Source organism: Procambarus clarkii, chromosome 18, assembly GCF_040958095.1.
Source record: "Procambarus clarkii isolate CNS0578487 chromosome 18, FALCON_Pclarkii_2.0, whole genome shotgun sequence".
NCBI classification, from domain to species: domain Eukaryota; kingdom Metazoa; phylum Arthropoda; class Malacostraca; order Decapoda; family Cambaridae; genus Procambarus; species Procambarus clarkii.
The window spans coordinates 40,245,039-40,262,844 of NC_091167.1; the positions used below are offsets into that span (position 1 = coordinate 40,245,039).

Consider the following 17,806-nt stretch of genomic DNA (forward strand, 5'->3'; position numbering starts at 1 on the left):
AGCATTGCCTAATAATGTCAAAATATATATGTAACTGGTATTATTTAGCCATGATAGTATTACAGAAGAGCCTGAGTGTGATAATGACTGTGTACAATGTTCAAATATCAGTGAATCAATGCTCCTCACGATATTCATAGCGCTAGCCACAGTACCACAGCAATATTTCGTCCATCTAGGAATCTTCAAACGACTTCTTATGTTCCTTTACAAAATAAACTTGTGGTCAATTATTCATTTACAGGATTTAATGACCAGGATTGTGATAATAGCAAGATTGTGGTGATAATTAGCACTGTGCATAGTATTGTGGGAGGAGGAATTTTGGTGAGGGAGGGAGGGAATCGAGGTAGCATCAATGTGTGTGGCAGCCACTCTTGTTTTGCTCACCGTACTAGCTTAGTGGTTCTTAATAGTGAACACATATGTACATGGGTATATACAATGTGTGTATATAGTGTAATAACAGCACCAGGAGTATGTTGGGAGGAGCCAATTTGGTGAGGGAGGTGGCGTCGTACTCGTAACGTCGTCTGTTGGCTGCTGTATGATTTGTCATGCAGTGAATGGTGGCCACTGTGCTGTTTATACACAATATCAGCTTAGTTGCATAGTTATGGTGAATAAAACATGTAGATACTTATACATGACGTGTGTAAATGGTGTAATAAAAACAACAACAGTATGGTGGGAGGAGGAATGTTGGCGAGTAAGGTGTTGGAGGAGTGAGGGAGGGCTGGCTGGGTTTGGCAGCTCACACTCGCGGAGTTCTGAGTGTGTTGATGGTGAATGTATATAGTGTGTGATAGTGTAGTGTGTAAATATGTTGTAAATATACATAAATGAACATGAAACATTGGATATATGAGTAATATATATGGACACACTTGTGACACATATAACACAGTGTCTTGGGACAGTACGGATGTTCTACTGCCATAATACTGTGTACGTGTTCATTATACATAGGATTGGCAAGAAAAAACAAAACAAATGTATTTGGAAATGTACGCAAAAGATGAACAAAAAAATATTTGTGGCAACTCGCGCATGTTGAAGCTAGCGCGAGACTGCCTCTGGGAGTCTACGTCATAGGCGACCACCAAATCGCGACATCACACGCCACACGGCCAAAGTAAAATTTTTTTTTTTAAATACCTGTGATCAGGGAAGGGTATTTAACAATTATAAAAACAAAAAAAATTTTGCCAAGAATTTATTTCCTGCACATAAAGGGGGTGCCATATTTGGAGCCCGAATGGCACAGTGGTTAATCGTAGGGAGAGCCGAAGAATGGGGTGAGGCGAGTGCTGCCTAACTCCATCTATTAGTTGTATCTCGGGTCTGCTATTTTCTCTCTGGATCATTGATGAGACATTAAACAACTGTATGCTCGAAGTCGAATTCACCTGAATGTTGATTACTGGTGTAAAATTCCCAAAAGAACACTGCCTCAAGTAAACGAAACCTTTTACAATTCTTGGTGTATGTGATTATTGTGGTGTACTTCACTATGTCCTGGTGATTCATAATGGTGTTGTGGTGTTGAGAGTCATGTTGCTTAATACCTTCTCCTTGCAAATAAAATGTAAAACGTTTATGCAGAGTATTTGTGATATGTCCAGTATAGCATACATTTCATAGCACACAGTCTCCAGAATTATTGCACTTGTATTGATAAAATACAAAAAGCCATGCCAAGAACCAAGAAAGAAAAAGGGATTGTCTGTCAGCTGGGCCACGACGACCTGCACTAGCCTGGCAAAGACGTGGGGCGCCAGGTTCAAGCCAAATCGAACAACCCTGAAGCAGTAGGCTTAACACCCCACAACAAAACCTAACCAGTCCCTGAACCCCGGATTTATCTCAATAGGCATTCTTGAGGTTCAGGGACACCATCCACGTTCCAGCCTGTAATAGCAGGTGAACCTGGGCATGGTGGTCATACAGAAGGACAGACAGGGAATGAAGATGTTCAGACCCAAGAGATGAAGGGTGTCTGTAGGTCCGTTGAGTCCAACTCTAGGACTAGGAACAACAGGGACACCCACCAAAGACAGAAGATCACCTCAACCATGCTTGAGGCCAGCCAACCAACCCACAATGACCCGATGTACTGTTGAGGAGGATGCCTGGCCGAACAGGCCTGACCACAAATATGGGGGACAACTGACTAGCTACATTAATTAACCCGTAAACTGTGCATGGCGTATATATATGGCCAGAGTAACATGTCCCACTGTGCGCATGGCGTATATATATGACATAGGGTGCCTGGCACGATTCAAATGGCCCGCGGCTATGCGGGATTCACATCAGTTTCCTCAAGGCTCTTGTAAACAGACGCCACGTTTAAACAAATTTGTGGGCAACATTCTCCGGTGTGAGAGAGACAGTACTGTGTGAGCAACCAAGGCTGGTGCACGCAGCATGAGCTAACAGCACTGCTGTTCAGCTTGTGATCACAGTATCGCCTAAAAATGTCAAAATAAATAAGTAACTGCTATTACTGTATTTAGTGATGACAGTATTACAGAAGACTCCTGACTGTGATAAAAATTACCAGAATTATGATAATAGCAGGATTGTTGTGATAATTAGCGCTGTGTGAGAGGAGTAATGCTGAGGGAGGGAGATAGTGTTGTTTACTGACTGTGTGGCCACCTGTTATTGTCTGCATTCACCATATCAACTCAGTGGTTCTCTATAGTAAACACAAATGTAGATACTTATATATAATGTGTGTATTTAGTGAATTAACAGCAAAAGGATTATGTTGGGAGGAGCTGTTTGGGTGACAGAGGTAGCATTGTCTGCATGACTTATCTTGCTGTGTAGAGGATAGCTACTATGCTTTTTGGGAACCCTACAAGCTTAGGTGTACAGTTATGGTGAATACAACATGTAGATACTTATACTGTATATATAATATGTGTATATAGTGTAATAACACCACAAACAGTATTGTTGGAGGAGAAATTTTAGTGCATCTGGCCTTGAATTGGTGAGGGAGGCAGCCGCCAGCTGAGTGTGTGTGTGTGTAGCTACATCTCTTAGTGCCTGAACTAACTATATCAGTTTAGTTGTACAGTTGTGGTGAATAAAACATGTAGATACCTATATATAATGTCTGTATATAGTGAATAAAAGCAAAAACAGTATGGTGGGAGGAGGAATGTTGGCATGTGAGTTGTTGTTGAGGGAGGGAGTGGCAGCGAGTGGCTGGCTGTTGTGTGGTGGCTTCTCCTCGTTGCTTTTTGACTCATAATACCAACTTAGTGGTTAATTGTGGTGAATAAAACATGCAGATACTTATATATAACCTATGTATATAGTGTAATAACAGCAAAACTATTTGTTTATTGTTTTATGAACATAACAATTCAATCACTAATATGCACACCATATTTTTGAGTATAGCGATGATTCACCCCCTTTTATTATACAATGGGGCCTCGACTTACGATAATAATCCGTTCCCAGAGACAGATCGTAAGTCGAAATATCGTAAGTAGAAGCGATTTTTCCCATAAGAAATAAAGGGATTTGAATTAATCCGTTCCCTACCCTCCAAAATATTAACATACAAATACGTTTTATACTGAATACAATGTTTTTTCTAACTACAATACAGTACCTAAGTTTATCTTACCTTTATGGAGGGCTCTTGATGGCATATGGAAGATGGTGATGAGGGGGAAGGAGGAGAGTTGTTACTGTTTGGAAGGGGAGTCCCCTTCCATTATCACATCAGGCAGTGATGTTTTCTCTGGGATACTCTCTCTCTCCTACGTTTTGCCTGAATACCACTAGGACCTGGTTGTGTTTCAGTGCTTGTTTGTCTCACTACAAATTTGTCAAGAGACATTTGTTTTCCCTTCGTTTTAAAATTTGTCTGTAATGATGCATCACTTTAGCATTCATAATGTTCTTTTTCTTAGCCAGTATGGTGGATATCGTTGACTGAGATTTGTTGTACTGCCTAGCCAGTCCAACAACCTGTACACCATCTTCATATTTACGAATGATCTCTTGTTTCTGCTCTATGGTCATCCTTACATGGGATCTCATATGTTGAGCCTTATCACTGACTTTCCTGGGACTCATGGCGTGATATATAATAATTACTTTATGTTCAAAGTGCAAAAAATCACCACAAAACCGAAATTTCTTTAGGCGCGATCGTCACTAAGCGGGCAGCTGTAGTAAACTGAGGCAGGTCGGCCGCGTGACCGGGAACCACGCGCTCGGTCGACCCAAACATGTACCAACAAATATCGTAAGTCGACGACACTATCGGATGTCGAGTCGCATTTTTCGATGAAATTTACATCGTAACTCGAAATTATCGTAAGTAGGGGCAATCGTAAGTCGAGGTGCCATTGTATATATCTATCATACTACACACTACTGAATAATATTACTGCCAAAAAACTAAGAAAAAATCAATCAGAGACATTGAAATAATTAGGTAATAATATCTTTGTGGTACCTCCCACCTGACAGCTCGGGTGACGCTGACCGCCTCTGACGACTGCTCTGTCAACGCCCACATTTTTCCAGACTTCCTCGGCCTATTGCAGCCAAAATATGTCACCTATGATTTATTTTTTATTTTTCCCGTGCTCAGAAAACACAAATTAACATATTTAGAAGACAAAATTTTTTTTAGAATTTTTTTTTCTTGGGCACGGGTATAAATCTCCTCTAGACCACTTAGCAGCTTAACCACTGTGCTGCTCGTCTTCCAAATACGGCACCCCCCTCCCTGTGCGCAGGAAATAAGTCCACAGGGAAAAAATTATTTTTGTTTTTGAAAAGTTAAATACCCTTCCCTGATCAAAGATATGTAAAAAAAAACAGCGTTGAATGTAATGAAACGCCATTTTCTGGGTGAGACCCAGAGGCTCCCCGGAGCTTACTAGGCTAATATGCTAATGTCAGACTTTGGCATTAGTCATGTGTATGGAGTTCTGTGGGCCAACCGGGGACCATGAGCCAGAACCTGGCCCCCTCAGAGAGGCATGGGAAGCAATGGCCTATAGACACCCCGTGTGGTTGGAAGCATTCTATGTCTGCCATCGACCGGGTCAGGCACCCCAGAAAGGTAAGCATCCCAAAACAAATCACTATTCTGGTGAAAATATTGCTACCAAAAGCTGAACAAGTGGATAGAACTCCCCCTAAAAGAAATGAGCAAACGAGCATGACGTCACACGTCGCCGCACCGCTGCCTGTGCAGCTCCCCCCTCCCCGGGAGGGGGAAGGGGAAGCCCCAGACCCCACACACCGGCTATCCACCCTTTAGTTCTTAGGCTGGATGTCAAAACACGCAAAAAAAAATGCTGACCGGAGGGAGGGAGGGATGCCGGGAAGCCTCTGGGCCTCACCTAGAAAATGGCATTTCATTACATTCAACACTGGTTTTCTGGGGGGAGCTCCTTCGGTTTTCCGGAGCTAACTACCCCACAGAGGAAAACATAGGGACTTACCCGGGAGGTGGTCGCTGCTCACTCCTCAACTCAAAGTCGAGACAACTGGCTGCAGCCGCCGACTCAAAGTGACACAGGCCCGACGAGGCTCAGGGACGTTCACTAGGTAACGAGCAGCCAGGACCCTGTTCGACCGCCAAAAGCCCCGTGCTTGAATGTCACCCCAGGACATGTTGCCAAAGACGGCAGCAAGATATGTTGCCAAAGATGGCAGCAAATGCACGGGGATAGACCGCAGACTGGCTAGCCTTAATAACTCTGCGGACGACCTGGAAGACCCGCACCCGCGAACAGGGAAGAAGAGAAACAGGATCAACCCAAAGGGTGTCCCCGGACACAAAAGCCGTGGCGCGCAATTAACGGCAAAGAGCCGCAACCGGAAACAAAACATGATGCACCCCCGGCCTGACCAACCAAGCATCAACAACCCAGGGACAACTCCGGAAAGCAGCAGTCTCATTCTTCGCCAGAAAAGAAGGAGACGGCTGCAAACGAACAAAACCATCACGAAGACCGAAGGAGCTGAAACCCCTACAATAGAGGAGAGCATTAAGTTCCCCAACCCAACCCCCAGAGGCCAATGCCAACAGAAAAAAAAGAGCCTTAGAGAAACAATCCTGAACCAAAGGGGCCACAACAAACCGAGGAGAAGAAAGAAAAGAAAGCACTCTGTCCAAAGACCAGGACGGCTCAGGCGACGCATGAGCAGGCCGGAGGTGAAACAATGCACGAGACAGCTTGCGAAACAGCGCAGAAGTAACATCAATACCAAAAACAAGCTAAAGCGGCTCCACCAGCGCAGCACGATAAGAGGCGACAGTGTTAGGCATAAGGTGATAGTCCTGGAACAACCAAGACAGAAAGGACAACACTACCCAAACAGAAAGCGAAACACAACGACGAAGACATAAAAAATAACTGGAAGGACTGCCAGGAGACCTCATACTGCCACCGAGACGAAACCCACAGGTGGGAAACCAACAAAGAAGCCATATGACCACCATAGAGATGATGATAAACCCGAGTCAAAAATACTATACACAAAGACTCTAGAAGATCGAACCAGCCACGTGACGCACCAGGCCGATCTTTTGGAAGAGGCGAAGCTGCGGGAAAACCTCCAGGTTCGGACACCGGGCAAGTAGTGCCTGAAACCACGGCTAAACCGGCCACCATGGGGCCAAGAGGACTTCTCTCCCCCGGGTAGGTCTCCAAGCGAGTCAGGACCTGGAGCAACAGCTGAACTGGGGGAAAAAGGTACAGGAACCCCCCACCTCGACAAGTCCTGCCGAAAGGCATCGACCCCGACAGCCTCGCAATCGGGGAAGGGTGCCACATACTGGGGAAGGTGCCTGACCACGCTGATGCGAAGAGGTCCACCTCAGGGTGCCCGAATGTCTAGCAGGAGGAGTCAGCGTCGACTGTCCATTCCGTGGAGAGGGGAATGAAACGAGACAGGCTGTCGGCCAAGACGGTGGACACTCCCCGCACATGAACAGCCAAGAAAGCCAAACTCTGAGAACTCGTCAGACGAATTACCCGAAGAGACCAGCGCCAAAGAGCCAAGGACCACATCGAACCCCCTCGGTTCAGGCAATAAACCACCGGTAAGCAGTCCGAATGGAGCCGGATCATCGATCCGCGGGCGGCCCGAACCCTCCGAAGCGCAAACCACACTGCCGCGAACTCCTGCACCGCGCTGTAGGCCCGACGGAAGGATGTACCCCACTACCCCAGGCCGACCTGGTGAGCACTGGTCACAAAGCCCCAGCCAAGAGACTACGCGTCTGTGAACACATCGAGCAAGGGCTCGGGCAGGCGCCAAGGTACTGAACCCCGAAAAACCCAAAGAGGAAGCCGGCAATGCAGCAGCCGACGCAAGGCCCTCGGGGGTCAAACCCAGCGATTATTGGAGAGGCGGAAGGGACATACGCGAAGGAACAAGAACAGCCGACGAAGCCAAACCCAACCCGGCGTGTAGACCAACATCGCGAAGTTCAGGCTCCCGCACAAACCCTGGAGGAACCGCCGAGTGACCCGGGAGCCCCTTAGAAACAGGCGCAAGTGGGACCGCAGCCGGAGGAGAGACTCTGGAGGAAGAGACAAGGAAGTGGTCCGAGAGTCCCACACAAGACCCAGCCACGACCGAACCTGGGAGGGCACAAGATGGGACTTCCTCCAGTTCACCAAGAACCCGAACCCGGCGAGCTGGGAAAGAACCAAATCCCTGGCTAGCAGACAACTGGACCGACTGGGAGCCGAAGCCAGCCAGTCATTGAGGTAGGCCAACACCCGAACATCTAGAAGATGCAGACGGGCCACGATGACCCGCGTAAGGCGTGTGAACGTGCAAGGCGCCAGATTCAACCCGAACGGGAGACAACGAAGACGATAACCTCAACGCCTCACAACAAAACTTAGCCAGTCCCTGAACCCCAGATGAATCGGGACATGCCAATAAGCGTCCCGGAGGTCCAGGTGACACCATCCAAGAACCTAGCCCCAACAGGAGCTGAACCTGAGACAGCGTAGTCATCCGAAAGGAGGGGCAATGAACCCAGGGATTCAGATGGGACACATCCAGAATGAACCTCAGCTCCGCTCAGTCCTGTTTCGGCACTGGAAACAGACGGAAAACCCATCTGAGGGACGACATCGTTTCGACGACGCCCAAGCGAACCCACTCCAAGACGACTCGGTGGAGCATAGGAGAAGAGGCCTGCCCCGCCAGCCCCGAACCCACCAAAGGAGGAGGGGTTATCTTGAGATGATTTCTGGGCTTAGTGTCCCCGCGGCCTGGTCCTCAGCTAGGCCTCCACCCCCCAGGAAACAACCCGTAGCAGCTGTCTAACTCCCAGGTACCTATTTGCTGCTAGGTAACAGGGGCATCAGGGTGAAAGAAACATTTTGCACATTTGTCTCCGCCTTCACTGGGGATCGAACTCGGAACCTCAAGATTATGAATCCAAAGCGCTGTCAACCCAGCTGTCAGGGGCCGCCCAACTCCACCGCAGGCCGAAGGAAACAGCCCGAAACGCCCACAAATTGTGAGACCAGGTGTGAGCGAACAGCGAAAGCCTCACCCCCATCGCCCCGTCAATGGGGCGAACCACGAAAGGACCGGTGCCAAGTACCGAGCAGTAAACGGCACAATGGAGATAGATCCTGAGGTGACTTGTGGAAGGAGGCCCCCAAGCCCCAAGGGCAGTACTTACAGGGCACCTAGGGAAGGGAACCTTAGGCACATGCAGCCCGAGTACCGTGGAATACGTCTCCCAGCCCACACCACAAGGCACAGAATTGAAACAAAAACCGGAGCCAGAGGCACGACTGCACCAGACTTCCATCAGCCTAAGAACTGAAGGTTGGATCGCCGGCGGGTGGGTCTGGGGCTCCCCCTTTTCCCTCCTGGGGAGGGGGGGGGGATTGCGCAGACAGGGGAGCGGCGACATGATGACATCATGCTAGTTTGCTAATTATCGTTTAGGGAGTTTTGTCCACTTGTTCGGCCTTTGGTTGCAATAGTTTTACCAGAATAGGGGTTTGTTTTGGGGCGCCTACATTTCGCCATTGCTCCTCGTGCCTCTCTAGAGGGGGCCAGGTTCTGGCTCGTGGTCCCCGGTAGGCAAGAACTCCATGCATTGACTGATGCCAGAAAGATATACATATCCATTCAGCCTGGATAGCTCCAGGGAGCTGACAGGGGCCCAGAAAATTTCCCCCACAAAATTAAGTTTTGAAATACCTGGTGCATACCTGGAGTTCTTCTACTCCCCGAGCCTGGCCTGGCTCAAAGATTAAATACTGCAGTGCTATAAGAAATCGGTGCTGTGCATGGCAGCGTTAATGAGGCATGCATGTATAATATCCAGTACATTAAAGTAAATACAGCAGTGTAAACTTAAAACAAAAAACATCTTCAATATTTTAACATTATAATATTTAAAAGAATTTGCTGAACTTACTTTGTCAGAGGTCCCAGTAGCTTGTTGATAACCTGTGCCAGGGCGTTCAGTGGCGCAAGCTTCACACCCAGGCCTTGTCCACATGTTGACTAGCGTGCACCTTGGACACACCCATCCATGGATCTTAGTGGGTGAAGGATCTTCTGCCAAATCCACTTGTTGCTCAGATAACTGATGAGTAACTGGATCTTTATCCCTAAGACATCTTTGTTGCTGGGGTGTTTCATGCTCTGGTTTTCTTGATTTCTGATGAGATTGTGTCTGAAGTGCAAGTTGCAATGGTTGACTGTGCTGTAGCTGCAGAGGCTGCTGCTGAGGCTGTTCTACCGTCTGTGGTGATTCAGAAGTGTGTTGCTGTGATGGCTGGGATATTTGAAGCTGGTACGGCTGATGATGTAGTGGCTGGGATGTCGCCTGTTCTAATAACTCGTTTGAATTATTCTGTGATGGTTGTGTTGAGCATTGTTGTGACTGAGATGGTGGAAGCTGTAGTTTTGATGAATGCTGCTGAGATTGTTTTGATTGGGGTAGCTGATGTTGCACTTGTGTCGGTGCTTCCAGGATATGAGTTGGAGGTGGGAAAGTCTTTTGCTGCTTAGGTGAATACTTCAGTGGATGTGACTGTGATTTACTGTCTCTGTTATGAGGTTCCTGGGTAGGTTTTGGCAAATCAAACTTTTGTGAACCACTATTATTATGTGGTAAACATAGAATGTGTTCTTGTGTGTTTTGAGCTGGGATTGACTCTTTGGATTCTGGAGATATTACATGCTGATTAGATGGGGACTGTTGTTGCAATGTCAACTGTTGATCCTGCTGCCTCTGTTGTTGTGGGTGTAGTTGTTTTGTTTGTTGAATTTGTTCAAGTTGTTCACCATTAGGCACAGTCTCATGATGTTCTTTCTCTTGGTTCAAGCTTAGAACAGGATCAGACACTTGTCTCTTAACTGACTGAAGTGACCGTCTATAACTTTCTTGACTGTGCCCCTGTAGACTACTTTGGCTGTGAGTATTATCATTTTCAACAGTTGTTGCATAATTAGTTTGACTAGTAGATATTGCATTAGAATTTATAATAGGATTACTATTTTGACTAGAAACACTAATGGTATTATTGGCCCTACGAGATTCATTTAAAGGAGGGGGCAATGAATAATTTTCCTCCCGTGATTGTAAAGATACTGATCTATATATTTTATTTACATTTTGATGTAAATTAATTTTACTACTTGGAGATGAATTGTATGTAAGTTGATTATTATCTTTCTCTGTTTTACTGAGAGTCACATTCTCATAATATTCCTCTTCTTCCTCTAACGTATCTTCATCACTATTATCATCGTCACCACTAATATCACTGTCATCTACATCAACACTAACTTCATATTTATCTGTATCTGGATTATAAAACCTATATTCTACATTTCCTTCTTCATCAAAGGCTTGTAAGTACCTTGGATGTTCATTCTCGTTCGCAGTTCTTACGTCTGCATATCGGTTTTCAGGTAATTTAACACCACTGCCTCTAGACGTGACAGCCTTTTCAGACGGTTTCTGTGCCTGAGCCTTTGGCTCAGAATCAGGTGCTACTAAGTAAAGGAAAATTGGACAGCCTTCTGTGGTTACCTTGTGGTGCTCCAAGGTTTGATTGTCATCATCTGCCAAGCGTCTTCCCAGGATCCATCTCTGAACCTCTGGTGGGAATCCAAAGTCATGACAGACCTGGAAATTGTAAATATTAATCAGCAAATTAAAATAAAAAATGCCAACAATGGAATAATGATGTGGAAATACAACTATATAATTAATAACGTATTTATTCATTGACTTTTATCTGCACGTGCGTCATGTGAGTCACTCATGCAAATATGGTTAATAATAAAAACAGAACCTTGGATGAGTTCCGCTCACTAGGAACAACAACCTTTTCAGCTTCCATCTTCAACAAAGAAAGGGAAAGCTCATGGATATCAGAGAAGAAACACACCAATGAGGGAAATGCCTGCTATAACCCACAAAAACATTCAAATTCTCAAACTTATATTGAAAGTTGTTTGGCAACACTGTGCCACCAAACAACATCCTATAGCAATCAAAACACTACACCTGATTCATTGGCAACTACCAGGAGGTACCACACTAGATACAAGAGTCAGGGAGGCCACATCATTACACCCACCTCTAAAGGTCAAACTAGGTTCAAATGATAAGAAAGGAGTTACTGAGGCTGCCCAGAAAGACGCATTTCATTACAATTACAGTACAACCTCGATTCAACGCACTATATGGGACCAACCCCAGTGCGTTGGAGTGTTGGATTTGTTACAAGAGGTGACCTTCAGGAGGCGTTTGTGTCAGTGTCTTTTTTTTTCTTGTAAACAATAAAAATGCATTATCATATTATATACTGTACATATATATTACTACTCTACTAAAAAAAACTGTGTTACAGTTGTTATTTACCTTATTATTGGAGTTATGTCCATCTTGAATTCTCATGGAGTTGTGAATGCTGTACAGTAAATGTATAGTATGTATACTATACGTACTGTACGTACTGTACATATACATAATACAGTACGTACTGTACTGTATTATGCCGTTAGCACTGTATTGATAAGTAGTTCTGCTGTATGTTGAGTACTACAATACAGTTTATGAAAACTATTTTACACTAAAATTACTGTACTGCAACCTTGATTTGAACACTAACACAATGCACTTAAATTTAGCACTTATTCTAACTGTACACTACACACACGATGTTCTTAGATGTTTGCATCAGCTTTGCTGGTACTCGCTGCTGCTGTGTTTGCTTCAGTTGCTTCTGAGCTGGTGCTGGCTGCTGCTGTACTGGTGTTGGGTATGGCTGTGTTCGTGGTGGGTACGGCTGTGCTGGTGCTGGGTACGGCTGTGTTTGTGCTGGGTACAGCTGTGCTCATGCTGGGTTAGGCTGTGCTTGTGCTGGGTATGGCTGTGCTCGTGCTGGGTACGGCTGTGCTCGTGCTGGGTAAGGCTGTGCTCGTGCTGGGTATGGCTGTGCTCGTGCTGGGTATGGCTGTGCTCGTGCTGGGTATGGCTGTGCTCATGCTGGGTACGGCTGTGCTCATGCTCAGTACAGCTGTGCTCGTGCTGGGTATGGCTGTGCTCGTGCTGGGTATGGCTGTGCTCGTGCTGGGTACTGATTTGCTCATGCTGGGGACAGCTGTGCTCATCCTGGGTACGGCTGTGCTCGTGCTGGGTATGGCTGTGCTTGTGCTGGGTATGGCTGTGCTTGTGCTGGGTACGGCTGTGCTCATCCTGGGTATGGCTGTGCTTGTGCTGGGTACAACTGTGCTCATGCTGGGTATGGCTGTGCTCATGCTGGGTACAGCTGTGCTGGTTGATTTATTGCTACTAGTTCTTGCAAAATATTGCTTAATTTTTGCCATTAATAAGGCACTATTAGCAAGCCTCTGAGACATCTTGTTGTATAACAATACAGCTGTAGTCAAAAAATGATAAATTTCATGATTATTCTTCCACCGGCGGAGAAATACATCAATCGCAGACAAAGCTAAGGGCACTGGGTGACTACTGTACGAACGCAGACTTGGAATTCGGGTAGGAATTTGAGAGCATGACGTCACACGTCACCGCGCCGCTGTCTGTGCAGCTCCCCCCTCCTGGGAGGGGGAAGAGGGAGTATTGTGGAAGGAGGAATTTTGGTGAGGGAGGGAGAGAATTGAGATAGCCTCATTGTGTGTGTGTGGCAGCCACTCTTGTTTTGCTCACCATACTAGCTTAGTGGTTCGCTATGGGCAACACATGTACATGGGTATATACAGTGTGTGTATATAGTGTAATAACAGCACCAGGAGTATGTTGAGAGGAGCTATTTTGGTGAGGGAGGTTACGTCGTATTGTAGCGTCGTCTGCTGTCTGCTGTGTGATTTCTCATGCAGTGTATGGTGGCAACTGTACTGTTTGGACACAATACTGGTTTACTTGCATAGTTCTGGTAAATAAAACATGTAGATAGCTATATATAACATGTGTAAATAGTGTATTAAGAACAATAACAGTATGGTGGGAGGAGCAATGTTGACGAGTAAGATGTTGGAGTGAGGGAGACTGGCTGGGTGTGGCTGCTCTCACTTGAGGTGTTCTGAATGTGTTGATGGTGAATGTATATAGTATGTGACAGTGTATAGTGTGTAAATAGATTGTATATATATATACATAAATTAACATGATACACAGTAAATATGTGCAGCATATATGTACACAAGTGTCATGCATGTAACACATTGTCTTCGGACAGTACGGATGTTTTACTGCCATAATATAGTGTACGTGTTCATTATACATAGGATTAGCACGTAAAAACATATAAAATGTAATTAGAACTGTGTGCAAAAAATGAACATACAGTAAATATATTCGCGGCAACTCGCTCGCCCCGCCCTGTGCGCCCTACTGGCCCCGGGAGCATACGTTACGGGCGAACAGGGAATGATGACGTCACGCGCCAACTTACGGACCCCATAGCAGCCAAAGTAAGCACAATTTCGAATTTTTTTTTACATACCCATACTGAGGGAAGGGTTTTTGACACTTTAAAAAATCCAAAGAATTTTTTCCAGATAATTTATTTCCTGCGCACTGGGAGGGGGGTGTCATATTTGGAGGTAATGCAGTTAAGGGGTTAGAATTTCTCATTAGTGTACGAAAATGTATTTACCTTCTTTCGCAATTCCCCTACGGTCATGGATGATGTAACGGTGAATGTTATAGGTCCTTGATGGCTGTTCTTGTCCTCCACATACATCTTGACACTGAAAATTAAAAGATGTACAATATAATCTCCTGAATAATAAGATTACAAATGGTCTAACTTCTAGAATTTTGCAAATATTTGTACTCATAACCAGAGACTGTCAAAACAACTCCAAACTGGCAATTTTTGTCAAAAGTTAGAGCCTAATATAATTCACATACAAATTTGATTTCTAAGAATAATGAATAATAACTTTAAGGTTTTCATAAAGCATTGAGTAATGAAATGCATCTTCCTGGGTGGCACCTTATAGCCCTCTTAGCTTGCACCACTGGCACTGGAGGGCCATATCATATAATACTGGGTGCCAATCCTTAACTGTAGCCTCTGTTCACCCAATAGTAAATGGGTACCTGGTTGTTAAACGACTTAGCGGGGTCGTATTCCGGGGAAAATTAGGATTAAGGACTTGCCTGAAATGCTATGCTTGCTAGTGGTTTTACAGGAATGTAAGAACTCTTGTATATATATACTATACTGTATAAAAAAAAAAGTGTTGGATGTAATAAAATGCCATTTTCTGGGCGAGTCCCGGAGGCTCCCCAGAGCTATCCAGGCTTGTAGGGATATATTAGCTTTCTGGCATCGTTCCAATGTGCATGGATTTCTTGTCTACCCGGGACCACGAGCCAGAACCTGGCTCCCTCAGAGAGGCATAAGGAGCAATGGCCTATAGGAACCCCGTGTGGTTGGGAGCATTCTATGTCTGCCATCGACCTTGTCTGGCACCCAGAACGAGAGATGCCCCAAAACAAACCCCTATTCTGGTGAAAATATTGCTACCGAAAGCCAAACAAGTGGACAGAACTCCCCAAATGAAAATTAGCAAACAAGCACGATGTCATCACGTTGCCGTGCCACTGTCTGCGCAATCTCCCCCTCCCTGAGAAGGGGAAGGGGAACCCCAGACCATCATGCCGGCTATCCACCCTTCAGTTCTTAAGCTGGATGTCAAAATACACGAAAAACACCACCAACCGGAGGGGGGGAGGGATGCTGGGTAGCCTCCGGGACTCACCCAGAAAATAGCTTTTCATTACTGTACATTCAACGCTGGGTTTCTGGGGAGAGCCCTGTCAGCTCCCCAGAGCTAACTACCCAAAGACAAGGAAAAACAGGGACTTTCCCAGGTGGCGGTCCGTCCTCACTCCTCAACGCGAAGTCAAGACAACTGGCTGCAACCGCCGACCCATGCAACACAGGCCCTACCAGGTCCAGGGACATTGACAAGATAGCAAGCAGACCAGGACCTTGTCTGACCTCCAAAAACCCCTGTTACCTGAATGTCAATCCAAGACATGTTGCCAAAGACGGCAGCCAAAGCAGCAAATTTACGAACATCGTGGGCACGAGGATAAACCGCAGGCTGGCTAGACTTAATAACCCTGCAGACGGTCTGGGAGACCCGAGCCCGAAACAGGGAAGGAGGGAAGCCGGGTAAACCCAAAGCTCATCCCTGGCCACTGAAGCCGTGGCATGCAAATAACGACAGAGAGCTGCAACCAGACACAATACATGATGCACCCCCAGCCTGACCAACCAAGCAACAAAAACCCAAGGATCCCTCCAGAAAGCAGCAGTCTCATTCTTCGCCAGAAAAGGAGACAGCTGCAACTGAACAAACCTACCACCAGGACCAAAAGAGCATAAACCCCTGCACCGAAGGAGAGCATGAGGCTCCCCAACCCGACCCTCAGAGGTCAATGCCAACAGAGAAAAGAGCCTTAGAAAAATAGTCCTGAACCGAAGGGGCCACAACAAACCGAGTAGAAGAGAGAAAAGAGAGCACCTGGTCCAAAGATCAGGACAGCTCAGATGGCACATGAGCAGGCCGTAGGTGAAACAATGCACAAGACAGCTTGCGGAACGGAGCAGACGTAACATCAATGCCGAACGTAAGCCGTAAGCCGTAGAACGTAAGATGATGGTCCTGAAACAACCACGAAAGGACAAAACAACCCTATCAGAGACCAAAGGGCACCTACACAGTGATAAGAAAAACTGGAAGGACCACCAGGAAACTTCATACTGCCGAGACAAGGCACGCAGGTGGGAGATCAACAACGATGCCACCTGCGCTCCATACAAGTGATGATAGACCCGAATCAGAAACTCCAGACGCGAACACTCGAGGGAGAAGATCGAACCAGCCTCGTACTGGGCTGGACCGATCTGCTGAAAGAGGCAAAGCCGTGGGAAGACCCTTGGGTTCCGACACCGAGCAAGCAGCGCATGAAACCAAAACTGGGCCGGCCACCAAGAAGCCAGGACAACTCTCCCCTGGTAAGTCTCGAAACGAGTCAGGACCTGGAGCAACAGCTGAACCGATGGAAAGAGGTATAGGTAACCCCACTTCGCCCAGTCCTGCCTGAAGGCGTCGACCCCAATGGCAGTAAAGTGTGATGTTTGCTTGTTTCCTTGTGATTGTAGGGAGTTTCTACCTCTCTGTTCAGTTTTTTGTTTTAGTTTTTTACCATGTGGGGTTTGTTTTGTTATGCCTACCTTTCTGGGTGGCTAACCCCGCTCGATGGCAGATAAGGAAAACCCCAACTACAAGGGGGTTTTCCAGGGCCATTGCTCCTTGAAACCTCTCTGAAGGGGCCCAGGTTCTGGCGCTGATCCCTGGTAGGTCTGAACTCCATAGCTAAAGTCCCGGTCTAATATAAAGTACATTAGCCCGATAAGCTCCAAGGAGCCGTAGGGGCTCCCCACAGAAAAATATTTTTTGGACATTGTAGAAAGTAACTGATAATAACGTTAGGCAATGTATTTATATGATATATAACAAAACAGAGCATAATAACATAATTACTCATTATTATTTGTGTTATTATGTATTACTCACCAATGCTATAAAGGCACCAGCTGTATATCCACTTTGTGGACACTTCTTACTACTATTCTTCTTCTTTGTGCATCGGACAGGTGCTTGTATCTCTTTATTATTGCATTATCCATCAGTTCCAGTTAATAGGGTTAATAAAGCCACTAGTATGCAAAGTGTTTTGGTCATAACTTAAAATAGAACTAAACACTTCATACTAAACCAAAATTTAACTAACATACTGTACATAAATTTTTAAAGAAAATAGCAAATGATATACAATATTTAAGTGACAATGATAAAAGGCATAGACTATTTATATTTAGTACAGTATTTAAAATATGCAATAACAGCAAAATACGAAAATGTTTTATTTTGGATGAAGATATGCAAGTTAAATTTGCTATATGATGTTAATTAGATATTTCTTAGTTTCTCTTATAAATTGGTTGAGAGAAGTACAGGTGTTTGTCTCATTTGGGAGGTCATTCCATAATTTGGGACTCTTAATTTGCATAGTATTTCTGCTTTGGTTAAGTCTCACTTCAGGAATATCAAATAGACATTTGTATCTCGTGTGGTGACTGTGAGTTCTGTTAGAACCCACTAGGAACCATTTGAAGTCAGGATAAACATTGCAGTTCAAAGTTTCATAGATATAGAGTACACTTGAGAGTGAGTGAAGTAACTTGTCAATATAAAGGTT

General features: G+C 45.5%; 1 protein-coding gene across 5 annotated transcripts in view; it reads right to left on the reverse strand.

The window, feature by feature from the left end:
• Positions 1-17,806, reverse strand: part of LOC123754430 (uncharacterized) — a 104,415-nt gene that overhangs the window by 22,762 nt on the left and 63,847 nt on the right. For all 5 annotated transcript variants that reach the window (XR_011229062.1, XM_069326519.1, XM_069326520.1 and 2 more), the window contains 2 exons: positions 14,181-14,274; positions 9,458-11,179 (listed from right to left, as the gene is read on the reverse strand). Coding sequence is in view for 4 of the 5 variants with exons in the window: in XM_069326519.1 (XP_069182620.1) it covers positions 9,458-11,179; positions 14,181-14,274 (1,816 nt within the window). In the remaining variant the exon portion in view is untranslated. The remainder of the gene's footprint in view (positions 1-9,457; positions 11,180-14,180; positions 14,275-17,806) is intronic.